Source organism: Vigna radiata, chromosome 11, assembly GCF_000741045.1.
Source record: "Vigna radiata var. radiata cultivar VC1973A chromosome 11, Vradiata_ver6, whole genome shotgun sequence".
Classification (NCBI taxonomy): Eukaryota; Viridiplantae; Streptophyta; class Magnoliopsida; order Fabales; family Fabaceae; genus Vigna; species Vigna radiata.
The window spans coordinates 16,329,973-16,351,886 of NC_028361.1; the positions used below are offsets into that span (position 1 = coordinate 16,329,973).

A 21,914-nucleotide genomic window follows, 5' to 3' on the forward strand; every position below is an offset into this window, starting at 1 on the left:
ATAAAGAAGGGTGAGTCTCTCGTGCAAAGGAAGGGTCGTCATGGAAGCTAAGGCAAGAGTCTTTTGTTGAAAGAAGGTTGGACTACTAGAGAGGAAAGGGCTACTCAGTGGAGGTAGGGGGGTTATCCTTGCTCTTTAATTTTTTTTGTGAACATTGTTGATAAAGTGTGATAATCATATGTTGGATTAAGGATTCTAAGTAGGTGGGAAGAAGATTCGAGTAGGGTTAGTAAGGAGAACTAACCCTCACTTATTTGTGTGATTGCCATGATGCGTCATTTTATTTGTTATAGGGTGTATAATTTTACGTTAATCATGTCGATAGGGATTTAAACAATGTGTTAGCCATGCTCCTTTTTGTATTAAGAAAGTGTTGTATTGTGTACATTATAATAATAGATTGGTTTTTAGCACAATTCCCTCTAAACCATGTTAATTTGCATAAAAGATGGCTTGGCCAAGCACGTTCTGCATTAAAATCAGGTTTCCTTTCATTTAGTTGTGCTTTTCTACATTAAAATTGGCTTAGTTGTGCTCCTTTCTATAGTAAACCATGCTCTTTTGCAAAAAGACTATATCACTTTGCTTGTTTCATACATGACTGGATTGGACTTTAAACGAATTCACGTGTTTGCTCTATGCCAAGATGTTCTGCATGAAAATTGTGATATTTTTTAGTTGACCATGTTGTCTTTCCCATTGATCCATGTTAGCTTTTAGTGGAAATTGTTTTATTTGTTGTAGAAGTGATTTTACATGGTTTTAGTATGTCAAAGTATATAGTATGATGTTCTACATGTTGTCATGGTATTTTAAACATGATGCCATGCCATGCTATTTCAAGAGATGTTCGAGTTGTTTTAAATCTTGGTCGAGCTATTTTGGACCTTGGCCAAGCTATGTATGTTGTTAGCTGAGCTATTTTGTGTAAAGCCAAGTTGTTTTTGAGCTAAGCCAAGTTGTGTAAATTGCTACCACGATATTTTAGGGTTGTGCCTAGTTGTTTAAGTTGTTACCATGATGTTTTGGGCTTCGTCAAGTTATATTTTATGTTTCCATGCTACTCTATGATATTTCCATATTGTTCTGTATGTTGCAATGCTATTTTATTATATTGTCATGTTGTGGTATTACATTGCCAAGCTGCTTACCGAGTTGTTTAAACTTGATGCCATATTGTTTTTGTGTTATGCCAAGTTGTTTTGCATGAATCTAAGTTATTAAATCCGTTGCCATGTTGTCGTTAGTGTTTGTCGAGTTGCTTAAATGTATTGGCATGATGTTTTATGTATTATCGTGTTGCATATGTATAGTTCTAGATGTGAAAATGTGTTTTGTTGAGTATGGGAGAAAGACATAATTGTTGAGTATTACTAGAGCGGGTGATAATATGATATGCTAATTTCATGGAGGAGGTTGAAATGCATGAATTGTAATGATTGATTAGACAATTTGAATAAATATGATTTTGGTATATGCTTATCTTGGTGTTGTTGGTTAGCTCAATCTTGTTTGTTTGTGTTTATGTGATAATCGTATAACTTGTGTTATTATATGAGAGCATATGATATTACAATGTTTAAAGCAAGAAGTCAAGCTATAAAACTTGTTAGGGATTTTGAAATGTATCATGGAACAATGTTATTAATGAGTTGTGTTTTTAACCGTTTTTTCAGTACTAGGTTTTGGAATAAAATCTTAATTTGTTATAAAGATTTTGAATTCACTCATTAATGATGGTATCAAATGTAATTTTCTCAATAAATGAATATTTTGAAAAAATAAATTGAGTGACACTATGAGAAAAGTGTTACACCTTTGATGTATAAAGAAACTCGGTTTTCATAGAAATTAAAATTAGTTTCTAAATGTACTAAATAGAAATTAAAATTAGTTTCTAAATGTACTAATATGCTTGATGAGAAAAAAAATTCTAATACTGAAGATAATGGTGAATTAGTCAAGCTACAAATAAAATGATAAAAAAAGAAAACAAATATTAATTAGAAGATGAATAAAGAAATGATGAACTTCATTAAGTAAAGTACTAGTTTCATAGTATGATAGAAACACAAAAAAATAAAATTAATGAAAACAATAAAATAATGGTGGTGTTATTATGTACGTATTTTGTATCTTTATTTCTTGTAACATAAAAAAACCAGCATGGAATGATCTAATATCTTCACCACTACATTTCATGATTCTGTGACATACAAAATCTCTGTGGAATGAGTTTTCCACAGAAAGCATGCACTGAGAAAGCATAGTGAGTTTTCCACAAAAAAGAATGCTTTTGTACACACTATGTTTACAAAAATATTCCCTAATCTACCAAGTGGGAAGAAAAATCCATCAATTATGACTCTTGTTCATGCTTTTAAAATGACTCCAAGCAATGACAATCTCATGAATAGATCTTGAACATAAGTTGGTGGCTGTTAAGGAACTCTATACAGGTTGTTCTCATGAACACTAATGATAACACTCCGCAACTCTGGAAAGATGGAAATAAGTAGAAGTTCAAGTATTGCATAAGCAAGTTGCTTCACACATATAGAAGACTACAATGAAATAGGATGAAACAATTGTCAGTTCAGAAGAAACATAAATTGTGACTAGAAAAAATGAGACAAACAGAAGAAAGAATCAATACATCAATGGAAAAGAACTTTAACCTGAGTAAAGTAATATATATCACTGGCACAACGTTTGTACTGCTTCTGACCAATTAAGCCAACTAAAGCGGCTGGAGCTCCATCTGAATAAATGGAGGCAGCTAATATTAGGATTCCAAATGTGATTTACTGTCCTACTTTAAAGAAGACTCTCAAATTCATTGTCTTAAAGTTTTTGATTAGAAATAATGTCTTGGTATCTCTTATATGTAATGCTTGTGATGGAAGTTTTTGTTCAAAGACACAATGAAGTTAATCTCAAATTAACAAAAATGGTATCTTTTAAGTACTACATGATGAAAGCTTCTAAATTCCTTTAGGATAAAGATATAAAAGAGAGAAATTTAAATAAAGTTCAAAAGAGCAAAAATATTCATCAATCCATTTAAATGAACTACTTTACGATGCCAAAGAAAATACAACTAACCAAAGAGAAGTTTCTTCAAATCACTTGCTCTACGAATAGCCTCAAGCTGTAGCTCAAAAGATCCTGACTGTGATTTGGTCATCTTGTTTCCGCCAGATTCACTTATGCTTGGTAAAGGCTTTTGATCATATGCACTGCCACCAATGAACACCTGAGGGGTTTGTATTCTTAAAAAAAATGTACCACCAGGCCAGAGGATCTGCAAACATTTTGCAGCAACAAGAAATATTAGCACAACCTATTGACTACTACCTTATAATTTTTCATTTTGGCCTGTAAACAAAATAATGGGCCTACTAAGCTAATAGGTTGAACTGATTTACAGAATTTTCCCCCCTTCTTTTCATTTTTTATTTTTTTATTTTACTTTTATATCAGAAATTATTGAAAAATTATAAAAGGAGGATAAGATTACACAAAAAGTCAAAATTAAAAGACCACAAAACAAAAACTGCAAAAACAAGAACAAACAATGACTTCAATCTAAAAAAAGCTTTCCAATCTTGCATGTCTACTGGAAACCACCTATATTCGAAGTAGGAATTGTTTGATGAATATTTAGTTTGCTCTCTACTTGAAGCAGTTTCGTTTGATTAGTTTTTAGAACTTTAAAGGGAGTAAATAAAGTATAGCTAGCAGTACGTATCTTATGCATTGCTCTGGTTTCTTTAGCTAGGTCCAAATTTCAGAATTTTAAGTGCAACTGTTGTCCTTTTTCTTGTATGGTACAAGATTATCTCTATGGCTTGTCGGTCGAGTTGAAGTCACATTTTTGTCAACTATCTATTAACAAACAGCCACTAAAACAATCCAGTACTTTAGATGTACATATTGAATTGAGGATTGTTGTGGTTGGGTGTGATCTAGTTATTTTGCATAGAAGCACTCTAGGTAAGCATACAATGTCCCAACAAAGTGTTTAAAAATTTGGATCAATTCTTACATCTTGGACCCACCGAATCCCTTGGGCAATGGTGTCCTCTCTGCGAAGCCAATGAATCTCACTTAGGATCCAATCATCAATAGCATCTTCCATCACCACCTGTAATATCTGTTTTGAAATCCAAAAGACCTGTCTTCTGCATCAACAGAAAGGGCAACTAGCAGTAGTAACATAGCATCCTGGAAATTAATCAACAGCATCACGGCAGTTCATATATTTCTCAGTAAAATCCAATCAACCAAAATTTGGAATCTAATTACTGGTTATAAGACTTGAAGGAGTACATGTGTTAGGTTTCTTGGTGACAAGGAACCTAAATACTTTTTCAGATTAAGAATCACGACACTGAAATTACACCAGCAAGGTAGTAAATGTTTTATTTGAAATGAAAAACAGAAACATTAAACTACATTCAAGGGAAGAAATTCCCTTATACACAGGAGAGAACCTGTCTGAAAAAAAATACTCAACACACTCCCTAGACCTGTTCCCCCCTTAAGAGATAACCCACAGTAGGCGTTATAACTGCCTCCTAACTTCTAACATAACCTCTCTTAACCCCCTGTTAACTGTCTAACCCCCTCCTAGTTGACTCTTAACTTCTATTTCTGCCCTTTTTCTTAACATAAACCGTAAGAGTTCTATCAACATGGAAAAACTAACAAGCGAAATCTCAACTTGGATCTCTCTACTGATTCAGATTCATGTATATAAGGCCAGTGACTTACAACAAGAGCTTAAGCTTAAGGAAAGAGAAAAAAAAAAAACAGGAAAACATAAGAGTTTATCCCTAGGATTATAGGTTACATATAGATATAACTCAAAACCTATGAAGCATGGATACAAACATGGACACAAAAATTATGGCAATAATATTCTCCAAAATGTAGGACACATCTACAAACACGCACTTTTAAATTCAACACTTTAGCACAATGTATTAATGTTGTAAGCATGTCACTATCAGATACGTGTTAGACATGGAGAGGCGAGTTTGAGCTTCATAGCTCAAAATGGCTTCAGCTGAAAAAATAATATAATCTATTCAAATACTCCACCTCAAGCAAGGGTATACAAATATAATTTCCAAGCATGAAACATATAAACTGAATATGCTGTCTTCTCAAGGAATCTTTACAAATATACGCAAATTGATCATTGGAGCCAACAAACTCGGAGAAAATTTTCTAGGGCAACAACTTTAATCTAATAAAACAACAGTCAATTTTTTTGTTTGGTCTTTTCATGAATCATTGGGTTGGAAGCAATGTTTCTCACAATACATCCTCCTTTGTTGAATTTCAGAAAACCTAAGCCGTGGAGAAATTCTTTTAGCCACAAAAAGTTCATTAGTATTTAATGTCATTTCCCTATATTCAACTTCAACACTTGACAAAGAAACTACATTATGCCTCTTGATTTTTCAAGAAAAAAAGTATCCTCAAAAGAAAACACAATATTTAGTAGTGGAATGTTTGTATATAGGAGATCTTGCCTAATCAACATTACAATACTGTTAGGTTCCTAGGTAGAGGAACCCAAGAAAACTATTGTAAAACACCAAAGCTCAGGGAAAAGATCTGGTATTATTGATTCTAGCCACCCAGAATAGGAAGAATGCCTCCAAGGGACAAAGTTCCCTTCCCAAAGGATGGTAATGATCCTATCAACAATTCTCTAAACATCCCCCAGCCTACAAAGATCCTCCACTATATAAAGAAAGACTCACTCAACCTAACAACCCAACTAACAACTAATTTTTTAATCTATTTCCTCCTATCATACACATCCGGCTACAAAACAACCTTGTCCTCATGGTTGGAACAATGAAACTTGATCTCATGGCTCATCTTCATCAACGTGTTATCATAGGACAGGTTCCCACTGGCTATTGCCCGTAAATTTAGATTTGGAGACTTGGGTGGTGGTTGATATGAGACAATCGTTGACTTCTTCTGTTTCATTAATGATAAGAACTGCTTCCAACCAAAAGACCTAGAAAACCAGTGACTTCTTGCACAACTCAAAAATTTACCCTCTTTAGAACCCATTAGATGGGAAAATCCAAGATCTTTATAGTATGGTTTTGAATTAAAGATTAGTCCCTGTATAGAGACCTAAACCTGTAAAATTGTTGAAACACCTGGTTTCCCCTTCTCATTCTCATGGCCAGACTCGGTGTTAGGTAGACTAAGGCAGACTTTACCTGAACTATATAAATTTGGGTTGAGCCAAAGCCTACCAAAGTGGTAGTGGACTTCCGTGGGCACAATAGGATAACTACTTGGGAAGAAAACATCAACAAGGAATAGGCCATCGTGATAAAGTGTTCCCTTTGCCCCAATAATTACCGCCCTCAAAAAATATATTATTGATTCATAAACTCTGACAAATATTGAATCCGGCAAATCCTCCTCCAAAGACTTCCACTCTTTTTGGATTCTTTTAGCTCCACTATTTCAAACAAAACTTGATTTAACAATATAACTAGAGAGTGGCTGAAAACGAAAAACTTTCTTTGACCACATATCGTTTCTAAATCCAGTTCTAGGAAAATGAAATGAAGATCCAACCAGATTTGTATGATTCACAGTGTTACTTCCATCTACTATCAAACTCTCGTAAAATTTCCACACTCCCAATCTGTGTTACTGCTACCAAACTTTCACATAGCATGCTTCTCTTTTTCCCTTCAACTATCCTTAGTAGAGTTGTTGTCAGATCTTCCCAAGAAAGGTTCTTGGATTTTTGGTGTCATGTCTTGAATCCCTGGACTAGATTTTCTTCGTTGTTTGGGTATATTTTTGTTGATCCTTTGGTGTTCTGAACTTCAGAAGCATTTGTTACCCTTATTGTTTGACCTTGGGTGTCAGTCCCTTCATATGTGGACAACTCCTCTCTTTCCACCCACAGAATAACTGGTTCTTCCTCACCCTTCCTAGTTCCACTATTGTCAATGACATCCTCTTTTCCTTTCTTCTCCAAACTGATTGAGTTTTCTCCTCCACCAGAGGGTTTCTTTGTTTCCTTGATGTCTTGCAGAAGTTCCTTTCTTCTTCCCTTTCTTGCTCTGTAAACGGACTCAATTGGGTCGCTCCTTAACATCATTGTTTTAACCCTAAGCCTCAACAATTCTTCTCCCTCCTCATCTGGTTTACTACTTTGTGGAAATCTTTCTTCTTTCTTCTCTTCATCATTAGCCAAGTACTTTACCACAAGTCAGGCTTTGTAACGCTCCACTTCTTATACACCCACTTCAAACCAATTGGCCAGACTCTTGTGGCTAGATCTGTCAGTTCCCATGTGTCATTCTTCTCAATTGAGCCAATCTCCTCATTCATAGCTTTCTTCCATCTGTCATCGAGCACGGCCTCCTCAAAGTTTATATCCTTTGCACCTGCTTAAAGACATATAACATGTACCTCGTCAGTAGTATTGTATATATCTTGGAGAGTTCGAGTTCTAAGCCGCAAAGGTTCAACTTCATCGGTATTTTCATCATCCTGGACTTCTTCCATGCCTCCATTTCCACCAATCGAGCTCCCATTCATGTTGGTCGAGCTCCTATTTACATTGGCCAAGCTCCTATCTTCAACTGCAAGGCTCTCTTTTCCAGGTTTTGTGCTTGCTCCTAGCTTTTCCTTCATGTCATCCCAACTCCATTCATTTTGTTCATTAAACTGCACATCTTGACTTACCAAAATTTTCTTAGTTATTGGTTTGTATAACTTATATGCTTTGGTCTTTTCGTCATACCCAATAAACACGTATTTCTTACTCCTATCTTCTAGTTTAGTTCTCTGTTGTGTTGGAATGTGACCATAGGCCATGGTACCAAATACTTTGAGGTGTTTCACATAGAGCTGTCAAAATGGGTCACAACCCGCGGGCCAACCTGGCCTACCACGGGTTCGGGCCGGGTTGGGTTTGAAAATATTGTTTTTTTTTATGCGAGTCAGATTTCAATCCGGCTCATATACACCCGACTCATGCGGGTTGAACCCGTGGTGGGCCGGGTTGGCCCACCAACCCACCTACCTAATTTGATTTTATTAAAATTTAATTTTAATTTTATAAAAAAATATTTATTTTTTTTGCTTGAAAAAATTATTTAAGTTTTCTATTTTCAAAATTAATTAAACACTCATGTTGATTTGGGAGTGAAATTTGTTTAGATTTGAATTATAAAAAGTTTGTAATTTTTTTATTTGGAAAAAATTGTAATTAAGTGAGCCAACCCGTGGTGGGTCGAACCGAGTTCGAATTTTCAGGCTTGCTAATAAATGAGCCGGGTTAGGTTGGCTCACTAAGTGACCAACCCGTGGTGGGCCGGATCGGGTCGGGCCGGGTGGCCCGTTTTGACAGCTCTAGTTTCACACTTGGTTTCCTCCTGCTCCAAGCTTCCTGGGGCGTCTTATCTTCTAGCTTCGCACGTGAGCATCTATTTTGGACATAAACAACATCTTGTTCTGCTTCTGCCTAGAATTTCTCTGGCATGTTCTTACTTCTAAGCATGGTTCGAAACATGTTGAGAATGGTTCGATTCTTCCTTTCTACTACACCATTTTGTTGCGGTGAGTACGGCGATTGCCATGAACGATTCCAATTATTATGTTTCCTTTAGTTGTGGAAATTTTCTGCTAGGAAAAGGGGAATAAGTGGAAAAGTGTTTAGGGAGGTCATATGGTTCGTGGCTCCAGAGTCTAAAATCCAACCAAAAATGGTAACTTACCAGAATATGTCAATGAAAGCATACCTATGGCATTTTCAAGTTTACTAAGGAAGGACCTTACTTTTTCTATGTCCTAATGATTAAGTTGTTCAGATCCTCCTTGACTCATGGCTAGCCTTTCATTTCCCTTTCAAGATGGTCTTAATGATATGAGACCATTTTAGATAATTTTTTCCATTCAGCTGATAGGCTAAATGACCACTCTGTAATTCTGTTTCATTGTGAGGCTTGTCACCATTTTCCATTTCAGCCATTACAATTATGCATAGAGGTGCAACAATGAAGGCTGCAATAGGGATTAGAGAGGTGCAGCAAGGAAGGTTGCATTTTAGGGTTTACACAATAATAAAGGCTAAGTTTTAGGGTTTACAAAGTAATGATGGCTGCAATTAAATCACACAATCAAAGTCTCCCAAATATCAAGAAGATCTTTGTTTAGCATCTCAAAATTATAAGAAAATAATTTCTCTCTTATTCAGTCTCATTACATACATATGATATATATGCATAGATCAATTGGATAATTTAGGAAACAAGCACAACCTAATCTAGGAAACAAATCCCTAGAGATTGTGGATTGATATGCTAGTAATAAAATCAAGATATGGTCAATATACAAAATGAAAACCAATAAGAATAAAATCTAAAACTTCCTAAAATTTCTTGATAGAATAAAGTCTAAAACTCAGTAAACTTTAACTCGAGGGGAGTGTTAATATATGAAGATATCCAAAATATCTTGGTCACATGTTAAATTTTTCTTATGGATTATTTTCCATATTTGTTAGATTATTGTTAGTACAAATAAGGATTTGTGCTTGAGGATCATTAAAAGTCTCTATTCTGTCCCTCAATTCTTAAATCTAAGTTCAACATCTCCAAACATGCAAAGTTCCATATCTTAAATAACTCACAAGGTAGAAAAACACATTAAGCACAAAACCATTCGAAGATTCTACTAATTGCATAAAATTAAAAAAGCTTTTAGGTAATATACAAACAATAACAGTCACCTTGGAAATATAGGAAGACCAGAAAGATTACTATACCTTAACCAACCTCTTTTCTTAAGCTGAAATACATTGTCAACCAAATTCAAAATCGGGACAGTCACATTAGGTGGGGTCCACTGCAAAATTGGTTAACATTACGAAGGTTAATATTGTCTTCCAAACCAACAAACGGAAAGGTTAAATTGACCCAGTGGCTGTACTTTTTGAAAAAATCCAAATGGGTCATTATAGTTTCAAAATTTTCTAATTCAGTCCTTATTGCCAGAGCACCCTTATATTGTGTTAGTGAAAGATGAATTCATGAATTCAAATTAAAAGACTGAACTTATGCTAATCTAATAATTTTCCTCTTTTAACTTATAACAGCTATATAAAAACTCTTCATATTCTTCTAATTTCAAAAAAATTAATTGGATTCTTCAAGTTGGAAAACTAGTAACCATGGGCCTTGATTGAAGAATTTTGATATTATAGGGATCAATTAAGCAATTTAAATAATGAGCATTCAAAAACCTTTCAAGGTGGGAATGTATCTGCATATTCTCTATAATGAGTATATGGCAAGAAATGCAGGAGTAACCACCATTAATAGAAGCATAGAGGGGGAACTGATTCAAAGATCAGCATTTTTGAGTGTGATGGTGGTTCATTACAATTCTTCAATTCACAAAGTAGAACACTCTTGTGGAGAAGAAAGCAAAATTAGCAAGGAAAACAAATATTATGATGAAAGCAAAAACAGATTTTTTTTTTTCTTCTTCGTGTATTATTGGAAGGAGGAGTCATTCTCCTTCTTTTTCCCTTAAAGGAAGATAAAGACCAACATTAGTACAGTAATGTTGTACAGTTTTCACTATAATCATTAATCTAAAGGTTACCCCCCAACTTTACCATGTAGACCTGGTCCCAAAGAGAATAAGCAGCAAATGCATCACTTAAACATGCATCAATAAGTAACGGCAAACCAAATATCTCAATCAGCAAGTGTGATATGCAAAACAAAAAAGAGATCAATCCTAGCTGACTACAGACCTCAGGTGGAACTCCAACTGGATCCTCCATATTATCAGGAATTGGATTGAAAGCTGTAGCTGGAACATCCTTTCCAACCTTAGCTTCCATTGCTACATCATGTTTTCTATCTAGATCCAAGTTAGTACATTCATTACCATGGTTTGTTAGCAGTTGTGTATCTTCCTTTAAGCTAAATTCATTGTCAGAATTCGACTCATTATCTTCTGCTTCTTTATCAATATTTTCATGACCAAAATTAGCTTCCTTTTCACCTTCCTCATTATCAGAGCTTAACACGGACTCTGCAGTAGTCTGCCTTGGAACACTTTTATCCATCTCATCCATGCTCCAGGACATGTTTTGATTGGTTGTCGGGGAAGAAACTTCAGTAGTAAGGGATGATGAACCAACAACTTTTCGAATTAAACCATCTGAAACACCTTTAAACTGCCGTACAATATCATCCACAGCATCATCTACATTGACTGCCAGTATAAAAAAATTGAGCATTATGGCAGGAACAAATTTACTAATAACAGAAAAAACTGGAATAAAGCTTGTAACAATGTGTAAAATTCCTTAATTAAACTGAAACAGAAAAAAAAGATAGAAACACCAGTAGATCGTTACTGGTTAACTAACCTCCCTTTCCAAAGGGCCAAAAACCTAGAGACATTTTCCTGCTTAATTACTACTAGCTGTTCTTCACATTTACACCACTCCCCAAATCAAATTTCTTCCCTCTCCTCATTTGCAATTGTAACATAAGCATTCATTTATACAGCACTTGAATATGTCCCATTTTGTCCTCTTATGTTCTTACCTGCAAGTGCTAATTCTCTGTTTCTCATCCTCTAACTAGTAGCATAAGGGTGCAATAAATAATGGGGCACAAGAAAAATAAAACAGAAAACAGAAGAAAAATCTATACATGGAAAAACCCTTACAAATAACAATTAAGTTCAACAACTTATGCTTAAATGTTGGTGTTAGATATTTCCGATTCAGTTTATTATATTTCTGTTATTAAAGTTATTAGATGTAACCGTCAGAAAATAAGACTTTTTTAGATGCTGTAAGATCTTTTTTTTTTCTTCTTTGTTAAGTCTTGTTACCTTGAAATTAATTATGAACCGTGTTTTGTGCGAAAGTTGGTTGTTTAGACAGTGGTTAGGAGAGAATGAATGGTAGCATTTATTTTTTGCAATTTTACATCTCTCTTATGAATTAGAGAGAAACATTTTGTAACACATAAGCTACTGCCTTCAGAATATTGAAAAAGATTCTGTCTCCCTTCTTCCATCGTCTATCTTCACAAGAAAAACTTTTTTCTCTGTTTTCTCTCTGGTTTTACAACCTTTATGCTTTTCTTTCTTGTTTTATAACATGGTATCAAGAGCCCATTGATTTTTGATGGCCAGTAAGGGAGTCAAAACCAGTGGAAAAGTCATAAACAAAGGATACAGTGAGGTTCATCAATATAAACTTCTTCTTGCAATTCACCATGTAAGAATGCATTTTTAATATCTAGCTGATGAATAGGCCGATAAGGGCTTGATATTAGTAAATTTCAATGCTTAATTAACACTTATCTTGTTTTGATTATGTATAAAAATTGTGATAACTATCCAAATTTTATTTGTTTTGCAGCAACACATGAATTCAAGGAGTTAAATCTGCATTTTGATGAAAAGAAAAAGATTTGCATTCATTTTGGAAGAATCTAACTTGTCGCAGCTAGAGTGCCACTTGAGAGCTTAAGCCATAGAAAAAAACCCACCAAGGAAGGTTTCCTTAAGCTACAAATGGTGATTATTGAGTTTAGGAATTTTAGCTAAAAAGAAGCAAGCTACAAATGATGACTGCTGAGTTTAGGGATTTGAGATAACACGATACATTGTTTGTAGATGCAACTCTATTATTTATAAAGTATGTTTAATTGTGATCCAACTGTGCCTAAGTGACTATAGCTTGTTAAGTTACATGTACTGAAAAGAAAAAGGATACAATGAGGCCAGGTGTATCTTGGGTTTTAATAAACCTAAAAGTATACTCTAATACTCCCCCACATTATCAGCCATGGTAAGTCTTAGAGTGTATGTGAGAGGAGATCATGCTAATCTATCACTACTTCTACAACTAAAAGAGGTAAAATTAACAATTCTGATTCTTTATTGATAATAGTGGAACGATATATATAACAAATGCATACCTTCAAACAGATTCCTAACAAACTTTATTCTACCAAAATGCGATATTACCTATTGAAAGACAAAAGAAAAGGATATTAATTCTCTTTATTGGGTCTCAAATAGTAGATAATTTGTTACACATTTCAAGGAGAAGAATAAAGATAGACGAAATAAACTTTTCCAAAAACTAAAATTAACTTACAAAAAAGTGAAAAATGATCTCTTAGAAAAGTTAAATCGAGGTAACTTCCACAAATTAACTTATGTAGTGTCAGATTTCATCATAAAACTAATTGACACCAAGCAAGGTTGCCCACTCCAACAAATGAGGTAGCCGATGTGAGATTTCTCAATATGCACAAAATAATTTTAGCCTATAGAGAAACTTATTTCATTTTTCATTTTTATTTCTCTCCTAGAAGTGTTTATGAAGACCTATTCCAAACAGATCCTTAGTCAAGATATTAGCATATTGGGCAAAAGCAGTAGCATGAAATAATATACCTAGCACTTAAACAAGTATGTAAAAAGTTCTAAATGTTTTATCGATATATACCTGCCAGGGTCCTCATCATTGAAGAAGATTTCCCAAAGGAGTAGTTCTTCGAGTGAAAAAAGGAAAGAAAAAGGTGCTTAGATTGATATTTTTCACATCTTTATGGACCATAAGAAAAGGATATAATGGTCCTTATCTAATGTTACGATAAGAAAACTAAGCAGATACAAACCTTTGAGGAAACACTCAAAAAGTCCCACACCTCATGTTGTTCAGCAATATTAGGTATTGATAGGAGATCCTGAAGTAAGACAGTATATTTGTTGTAAAGATATAGATGTTAAGAAAACACGTCAAATAATATTGAGGATGTAGAAAGTGACTCAAAATACCTGGAGATATTTATCAAACTGAATGCAACGCTGATAGACAAATGCATCGTCTATGCTTGAGGAAAATATCCTTTTAGGAGGCAAATGTAGCAAATAATTGGGAATATCTTTTAGATGTCGATGCAATCGCTCAAAATTCCGGTATCTGAAAATCACCTAAAAAATGTTCAGTGATGTTGAAGCACAAATGTAAACAAGGAACAAAGCAATTTTGGAACTATCATATGTATTCCCTAATATAAAAGGTCTGTTTAAACTTCAAAATAGGGAAAAGAGATGGTTTAACAAAAAATCATTGAGTGTTCCTGATATACTACTGTATGGTTAAAACATTAAACCCAAAAATTACAATTTACAACCAGTATAAACCCAAGTAAATCTGTCTGAAATCATCCAAATTCAAACAAACATAACTTGTGCACTCCGATAAATGAATCAAAGTAAAACCTCTACCTTCTTCTAACAAACCAAGTTTTCTCTAGACCATCAGTCACTGCAATTGAATATACAGCAAAAGAAGTGGATCCTAGTTTCTCAAAATATGCTCCCATAACCTGTAGTGTGCAAGTAGACAACAATCAAACTAAATAAAATCATCCACAGAAAAATATCCCATCTACCACGGCTTGAATCCCTTTGAAATTGTAAGAGTGAACGTTATATAGGTTCCAAGTTGACTTACATTTTACATAGTATAAATCAAAAGTTGCAATAATATCGAACAAATGTGCATACCCGGCACCGAAGCTTTGGAAGAAAATGTCCGTCTCTTCTCACAACCATTTCAGAACCACTCTTTCCCCTATATCCCTCACCATGTTTCTCTGATTCAGGGTTGTGGACCTCTGACCTTGGGGAGCATACCTTAAGAAGAGGTTGATTTCCCAGGAGAGAAGCACTGTTGGATCTCTTTAGATCTTTATATTTTTTAGAAGGGATATCCCTGATATCCTTCCCCTCATCAACATGATGGTCTACTTCAGAACAGAGTTCCTTGTCAGGATCTGGTGAAGACTCTGACCTATTTGTGCCTAAAACATTTAGGTGTGGATCTGAACCCACATAATGCATTGCACACATTCCTTCTGGAATTGCATCAATAGCAGGACATTTCACAGAAGGGTCCTGAGAGCCGGTTTTGGTACTTTTATGCTGTTTCCGTCTATAGTTCCTTCCTCTTGCCCACATGTTCTCCAGATTCTCAGGCATAAGAACTTCAGTTCTTCTCTGAGTTGCAGCCTCCAGCATTTGTGCCCAATCAGCAGAGGCTGTCTGATTATCATGTCCACCCCCAGTGCCAGAATGGCCATGATTATGAGTTGTATTGGTTGAATGTTCACAGACCCCCATCCAATTTATACCATCATCATTAAGGACAAGTAGAAGGGATTCAATCAGCTCATTGATATACCTGATCATTAAGAGAAATACATTTTTAATGGAAATTGGAATAAATTAGTTAAATGTCATTGAAATTTCAGTTTTAGATAACCAGTGACAGGTTTTTCTTTTAATCAAAAGAAGTAGTGCTATTGCATCACTATACAGGTTGCAATCCTAGCCAAGTTAGCAGTGCAACTTGTACAATCATATGCAGTATTCTTAATACAATAAAAGAAGTGCAAAAGTGAGGAGACAACCAAAACCCAATAAGACAATCTGTAATGTGGGAAACCACATCTATCTTTACAAAAATCAGAGACAATACAAAGAGGAACTGTACAATACTTGTGCATTAAAATGTTTTCAATTGATTACATTAGATAACGCCTAATATCTTTTTTCTTGGATTAATAGACTATATTTTAGGCTTTTAATTAGATATTAATCTAGCCAACTTGAGAGTTTAACATAGGTAACATGTACTTTCATTCACTCTCAGTCTCCCAAACAAATAAAACCACATTTGAAAGGCGGGGCATATTTTATTCATCAAAGAGGGCCCACCAAAATAGTAAATATTAGCTAAAATTTATGTTGTACACAATGGTATTGTTAAAGATATAACTTTTCCATACATATGATCTGCACATATTATTAGCATACTATAGTTGATAATTGATCATAGTTGACTTGTTTTAGTCAGTTTTTTGTATTCTGTACAGCAGTGTATGCTTTACTATACTTTTCTTTCTTTTATATGTACATCTGTAAGTTCCTGTTAGTATTAACAGAAACCTGACTTTTATAAAAAGCTATCATGTACATGTTTCAAATTGTTCAGAAATCAATAAATAGTTTCTTTCATTGTTCATATTCTCTCTTTTCTCTCAGCTCAAGTTATCTAAGGTCACATCTATTTTAATTTTTCTATTGGATACTTGCTGTGGTCACTTGTTAAGTTGTATACATGTAAATCCTTGTGTCAACATGTCTACATTTGTTAAGTTATTCACATTAATATAGACATTTCTCTTTGATACAACAATTGTGTAAGATGACTGATAGGACACCCAAATCTATTATTTCAAAAAGGACTCACAATTGTTAGATAGGATCATGGGCACAACACATTGTATTCTTCTTCTTATGCATACTTAAAGAACCATTTTTCAACCCAACTCTTAATACCCTATAGTTCATAATATATCCTCTCGGTCATAGATCGTCAAATTTTTTGACTAGCTACCGCCAGGACGTAACAATAATACATACTTCGATCTACTCTTTCATATTTCAACCTTGAAACTTATCAACCGATGGCCAAAACAAAACCGTGGTAGGAAATATGAAGGTTTTTTATGTCCCATATATATCAAGTCTGATCACAAACCTCACCCCTAAAAACAGACAAACTTTAAGAATTTCAGATTAAATATTGGCAAAGGAAACTCTTCAACAGGTTATGAATTGTTAAGGTCCACCTCCATGACAAGAAAGACTTAAAGGAAGTGAAATTTAAGACAGAATTCAACTTACGCAGGGTTTGCCAAGTTCATGATAGGTTGCAATATCAAACAAGTTAAAAGTTCCCGAGCTATACATCGAATGACAGGACATTGAACTTCTCGTTTTCTCAGTACCGTAGCTAATAATCCACTCGTTAGCCTCTGGAGAACCTAGAGAAAGAGAAATCTCATCAAATGAGGTATGAGATCTAATTTGCGAAAGTAAAAATTACACAACATCTAGACACTCCACCCACACCTTGTACTCACTCTCTGGAGATATTAGAGCTGGATGAAGCTCCTTAGAATTCAACAGATGAAACTTCAATCTTTCATCCCTCTCCTCAGAAGATAAGGTTAACATGACATCAACACCTATAGCATCTTGATTTCTTCTGAAAAGGTCTATATGATCCCCTATTAAATCAACTATGTCCCTACAATTATAAATGACAAATAACACAACCAGTGATTTTGTTTATTTAAAGAGGGGTAAAGAGGGGACCAAATAATAAAAGAGGGGTAAATCATGTACCTCATGAGCAAGTCAACAAGGTTTATCTCTTTAACCCTCACTGACACTTCAGAAATAGCGTCCATGATTAAGTCTCGTATCAGCTCAGGAAACTCCATATCTGGAGTAAGGTCTGAATACCACATATTTATCACGAAATCCTTCAAAATCAGATCAATGAAATCATTCAAGGCAGCCTCCACAACAGGAGAGTCGATCTTCTTCCATTTGGGAGGGGGAGGTGAAGAAGAGAGTCGTTCATCATTCAGAGGCAGCTGATTTTTCTCCAAATGAGATAAATAAGTTTGTAATCTTGGTGGCTGAACCTTCCAACGGAATTCCACCTTGTTCAAAAGAATGCGCAGAGCAGCAACAAACAGAATGGACATGGGAAGATTCATCCACATAGATTTACTTGTATCTGTGATGAGCAAACAATTACAACAACAAATAAATAAAAACTGGCAGTCTTAGGAACATAACCCCGATAATGAAATAACAAACATAGATAAAACAAGTACCGGATAAGAAAATGACAGGTATCAATCAAAGACTCTAAGTTTGCAGTTTTGAGGTAAAACTTCACTGGAAAAATGACAAAAATTAGATGCAATTCCTCGAGTATTTTTAGTGTTGTTCTCTTATCAGAATAGAAGTTTTGCTTAAATAATCCGCATAATAAAAACTTCCCATTGAAGATCAGCATAACTTACCGAGTTCAAACTCAAATTCTGATTGAACTATCACCAAAAGAACTTAATCGTATGCATGCATCTAAATTTTGCTCCTAGAAAAATGACAAGTCTGAATCACCGTCTCTACATTTGAAATCTTAAGACAAAACCCAGATGGGAAATGGCAAGTTTTCGACCGAAGACTCAAAATTTGGGGTCTTGAAGCAAAACACAGATAGAAAAGCAGCAAATACAACATCAAGGAACCATTGTTAATTTAAATAAAAGAACATGATGGAAATAGGAATAACTTACGAGTGAAGAAATAGGAAATGGCGAATATACAAAGAGCCCACCAGAGAAGACGGAGCTTGGCCTCTTCAATGAGATCATTGATGATGTCCATCATGGGTGTGGGTGTTAGAGGACCCATCGTGTTCCTTCTGTAACTAAAAGCGAACACCTTTCCACTTTCAAATATGGCATGGCAATTTCGCAGCGACAACCTCGCTATCTTTGTTCGGTTTCAGTTTGTTAGCTATTTCTATATCAGCTTATACTAATAAGCTTGCCATAAGAAATTATGGCTTTTTTTTATTAATTTTAATTTAAATTAAAATTTTGGAATTTATCTACATTCTATAAATTCTAGCATTACTCCTTTTTCATGATGAATATTATGAGATGCAAGAAATGCATCACCAAAATCTTTTAAAAAAATTTTAAATTGAGGTAAAACGTTTTTTATTTGATGTTTGTGAAGGGCTTCTTCCTCATTGCTTCCTTTGCCAAGTTTCACATTTGTCTATAACCCTAATTAGATATATATAAAGACTAATGCACCATTAGTATTAGTTTGTTGAAAGACGGACCAATTCAATGGATTTATTATTATTACCTAAGCATAATCACAACGTACATGCTTTCTAAATATGCATGCAACGTTCAAAATTTGTGGTAATAGTTTAGAGAGAATCCATACTATTCGGAACTAAAGCTAGAAAGAAGCTATAATTTTTCACAAACCTTGTTTTCAACATCTATATATAATTAATGCATTCTTCATTGATCTCATCATCAACCTTCAGCCTTGGGCCATCCAAGGGGGTCAGATATGGCTCACCATTGTTCAAACAAGGCCCTTTTTTTCATTTTTCTTTCTCTTTTTTTAGCCTTTTCAAGTGCTCATTTTCTTCCTGAAATCATCCATGTTGAGCCAATTGACACAACTAATGTTGAAGATGACGCACTACTAGCCCCAGCACCAGCACCCGAAATAGAATTTCGTAACGATGAACCCCTTACTCCACCACCAACTAGAAAAACAAATGAAAGACTGAAGAAGGCCTATGTTGCTTTTCAGGCATGGAAAAAGGCCATTCACTCCGACCCTTTGAACATCACCGGCAACTGGGTTGGTGAAGATGTTTGCTCTTACAATGGTGTGTATTGTGCTCCTGCCCTTGATGATCCTACCCTGAATGTGGTTGCTGGCATTGATCTGAACAATGCAGACATTGCTGGGAGCCTCCCAGAAGAATTGGGACACTTGCAAGATATTGCACTTTTCCACATTAACTCCAACAGATTCTGCGGTGTTATCCCAGAGAGCTTGCTGAATCTTACACTTGTGCATGAGTATGATATAAGCAACAATCGCTTTGTTGGTCGGTTTCCTTCTGTGGTCCTCACATGGCCGAACTTGAAGTACCTGGACCTCAGATTCAATGACTTTGAAGGACCCTTACCCCCAGAGCTTTTTGAGAAGGATCTTGATGCAATCTTTTTGAACAACAACCGTTTCTCATCCTTCATTCCAGACACCATAGGAAAATCCAACGCCTCGGTCATCACCTTTGCATACAACAATTTCAAAGGCTGCATTCCGAGCTCTTTCGGAAACATGAAGAACTTGAACGAGATTGTGTTCGTAGGAAACAGCCTCGGAGGATGCTTCCCACAGGATGTTGGAAAGATGGAAAACCTGACGGTTTTGGATTTAAGCGACAATGGGTTTGAAGGGACTCTTCCTAACTTGTCAGGACTGAAGAAGGTTGAGGTGATAGACATTTCGCACAACAAGCTCAGTGGATATGTGTCTAATACTGTGTGCCAACTTCCTTCGTTGAAGAACTTCACATTCTCTCACAACTACTTCAATGGAGAAGCTCAGAGTTGCGTGCCTTCACCCAATTCGTTGGTGGCTATGGATGACTCATACAATTGTTTGTCTGGAAGGAAGGATCAGAAGTCATCCAAGAAGTGCTTGCCAGTGATAACTCGCCCTGTGGATTGCAACAAGCACTGTGGAGGAGAAGGCAAAGAGAATGGCCATAGCCCTAGCCATAGCCATGCACCAAAGCCAACTCCATCTCCTAAACCTGAGACACCAAAGCTTGTACACTCTTCACCACCTCCTCCAGTTCACTCTCCTCCACCTCCCGTTTCCTCACCACCTCCACCGGTACACTCCCCAACACCTCCTCTCGTCTCCTCTCCACCTCCACCGGTACACTCCCCACCACCTCCTCCCGTCTCCTCTCCACCTCCACCGGTACACTCCCCACCACCTCCTCCCGTTTCCTCTCCACCTCCACCGGTACACTCCCCTCCACCTCCTCCTGTTCACTCACCACCACCTCCCGTTTTCTCACCACCTCCTCCTCCCGTCTCCTCTCCACCTCCACCTGTACACTCCCCACCACCAACTCCTGTTTTCTCATCACCTCCTCCTCCCGTCTCCTCTCCACCTCCACCAGTACACTCCCCACCACCACCTCCTGTTTTCTCACCACCTCCTCCAGTTCACTCCCCACCACCACCACCAGTCAACTCTCCACCTCCACCAGTTTATTCCCCACCACCACCACCAATTTCCTCCCCTCCACCTCCACCACCAGTTGCCTCCCCACCACCACCAGTTCACTCTCCTCCTCCACCAGTTTCCTCCCCACCACCACCGGTTTCCTCCCCACCACCGCCACCAATTTACTCCCCACCACCACCAGTGTACTCTCCTCCTCCACCAGTTTTCTCTCCCCCACCACCAGTTTCCTCTCCACCACCACCACCACCAGTGTACTCCCCACCACCGCCAGTGTACTCTCCTCCTCCACCAGTTTCCTCCCCACCACCACCAACACCAGTGTACTCACCACCACCACCACCAGTGTACTCTCCTCCTCCACCAGTTTACTCTCCTCCTCCTCCAGTCTCCTCACCACCACCACCACCATCAAAATGGGACGATGTTTTCCTTCCACCACACTATGGCTCCTCATACAGTTCACCTCCTCCACCAACAATTGCTGGATACAACTAAAAGATTTTGCAATGCCATTAACATATTTGTCCTTCTTTTTGCTATGGTTCCCAAGAGTCTTTGGTGAAAAACTGAACTTCTTGTCCTTGGATTCTGTGTAACCACTTAAGGGGGTTCATCTCCACCAATTCTAATTCTATGAAATATTATGGGGCTTCATCTCACTGAGTTCTAATTCTCATACCATCTTCTTATTCGTAATCAACTACTGTCACAAGATGAATTATTACTAATGGTTGAAAAAATAAACTTAAGCATTTCTCCCTCATGCAGATATTAAATTTCAAACTTAAGTCTTAAAAATTGGTCCTAAGTTACTTAAAAACAAGTAAAAGTTAATAAGGATAGCCTCATTGACGTTCATTTCACATTATTAACAAAAATAAAATAGTCCTTAAAAAATGAATTTTTATAATTTTTCGAAAAAAAAATAATATTAAATAAATATAAAAAAAATTATGTTTGTCAAAATATATTTTCCAAACTAATTGGTTTTTTTATAAACTGTGATTTTCCACAATCGATTGAGATATTAACAGTTTCTTAACTTTTTAACTTTCTAAAAATAGTAATCTATACTGTACTAAAATGATAGTTAATTAATATATGCATTTTATTTGATAATTTTA

General features: G+C 36.0%; 2 protein-coding genes across 2 annotated transcripts; one reads left to right on the top strand and one right to left on the bottom strand.

Annotated features, from left to right (window-relative positions):
* Positions 1-1,999: 1,999 nt before the first annotated feature.
* Positions 2,000-17,678, bottom strand: LOC106776822. The gene is made up of 14 exons (XM_022776006.1): positions 17,311-17,678; positions 17,035-17,212; positions 16,807-16,946; positions 14,623-15,298; positions 14,341-14,441; positions 13,888-14,032; positions 13,728-13,796; positions 13,556-13,601; positions 10,826-11,292; positions 9,830-9,909; positions 4,049-4,184; positions 3,106-3,304; positions 2,679-2,761; positions 2,000-2,564 (listed from the first exon to the last, which is right to left on the bottom strand). The coding sequence occupies exons 1-14, from the start codon at positions 17,676-17,678 to the stop codon at positions 2,442-2,444; spliced, it is 2,811 nt and encodes a 936-aa protein (XP_022631727.1). The 3' UTR covers positions 2,000-2,441.
* Positions 17,677-21,535, top strand: LOC106776823 (pollen-specific leucine-rich repeat extensin-like protein 3). The gene is made up of 3 exons (XM_014664290.2): positions 17,677-17,756; positions 17,829-17,855; positions 19,284-21,535. Exons 1-3 carry the CDS (start codon positions 17,677-17,679, stop codon positions 21,283-21,285), a joined length of 2,109 nt encoding a protein of 702 aa, XP_014519776.1. The 3' UTR covers positions 21,286-21,535.
* The last annotated feature ends 379 nt before the right edge of the window (positions 21,536-21,914 follow it).

What these genes read in the sequence shown, in the direction of transcription:
- LOC106776823 (XM_014664290.2), top strand. Translation starts at nt 17,677, where the DNA reads ATGGGAAGATTCATCCACATAGATTTACTTGTATCTGTGATGAGCAAA. An exon ending in CAAATAAATAAAAACTGGCA is followed by an intron (nt 17,757 to 17,828) that starts GTCTTAGGAACA and finishes AGAAAATGACAG; the next exon opens with GTATCAATCAAAGACTCTAA. An exon ending in TCAAAGACTCTAAGTTTGCA is followed by an intron (nt 17,856 to 19,283) that starts GTTTTGAGGTAA and finishes ACCACCAACTAG; the next exon opens with AAAAACAAATGAAAGACTGA.
- LOC106776822 (XM_022776006.1), bottom strand. Translation starts at nt 17,678, where the DNA reads ATGTCCATTCTGTTTGTTGCTGCTCTGCGCATTCTTTTGAACAAGGTG. An exon ending in TTTTGAGTGTTTCCTCAAAG is followed by an intron (nt 13,602 to 13,727) that starts GTTTGTATCTGC and finishes TTTCACTCGAAG; the next exon opens with AACTACTCCTTTGGGAAATC. An exon ending in GGATTCGGTGGGTCCAAGAT is followed by an intron (nt 3,305 to 4,048) that starts GTAAGAATTGAT and finishes AAATGTTTGCAG; the next exon opens with ATCCTCTGGCCTGGTGGTAC.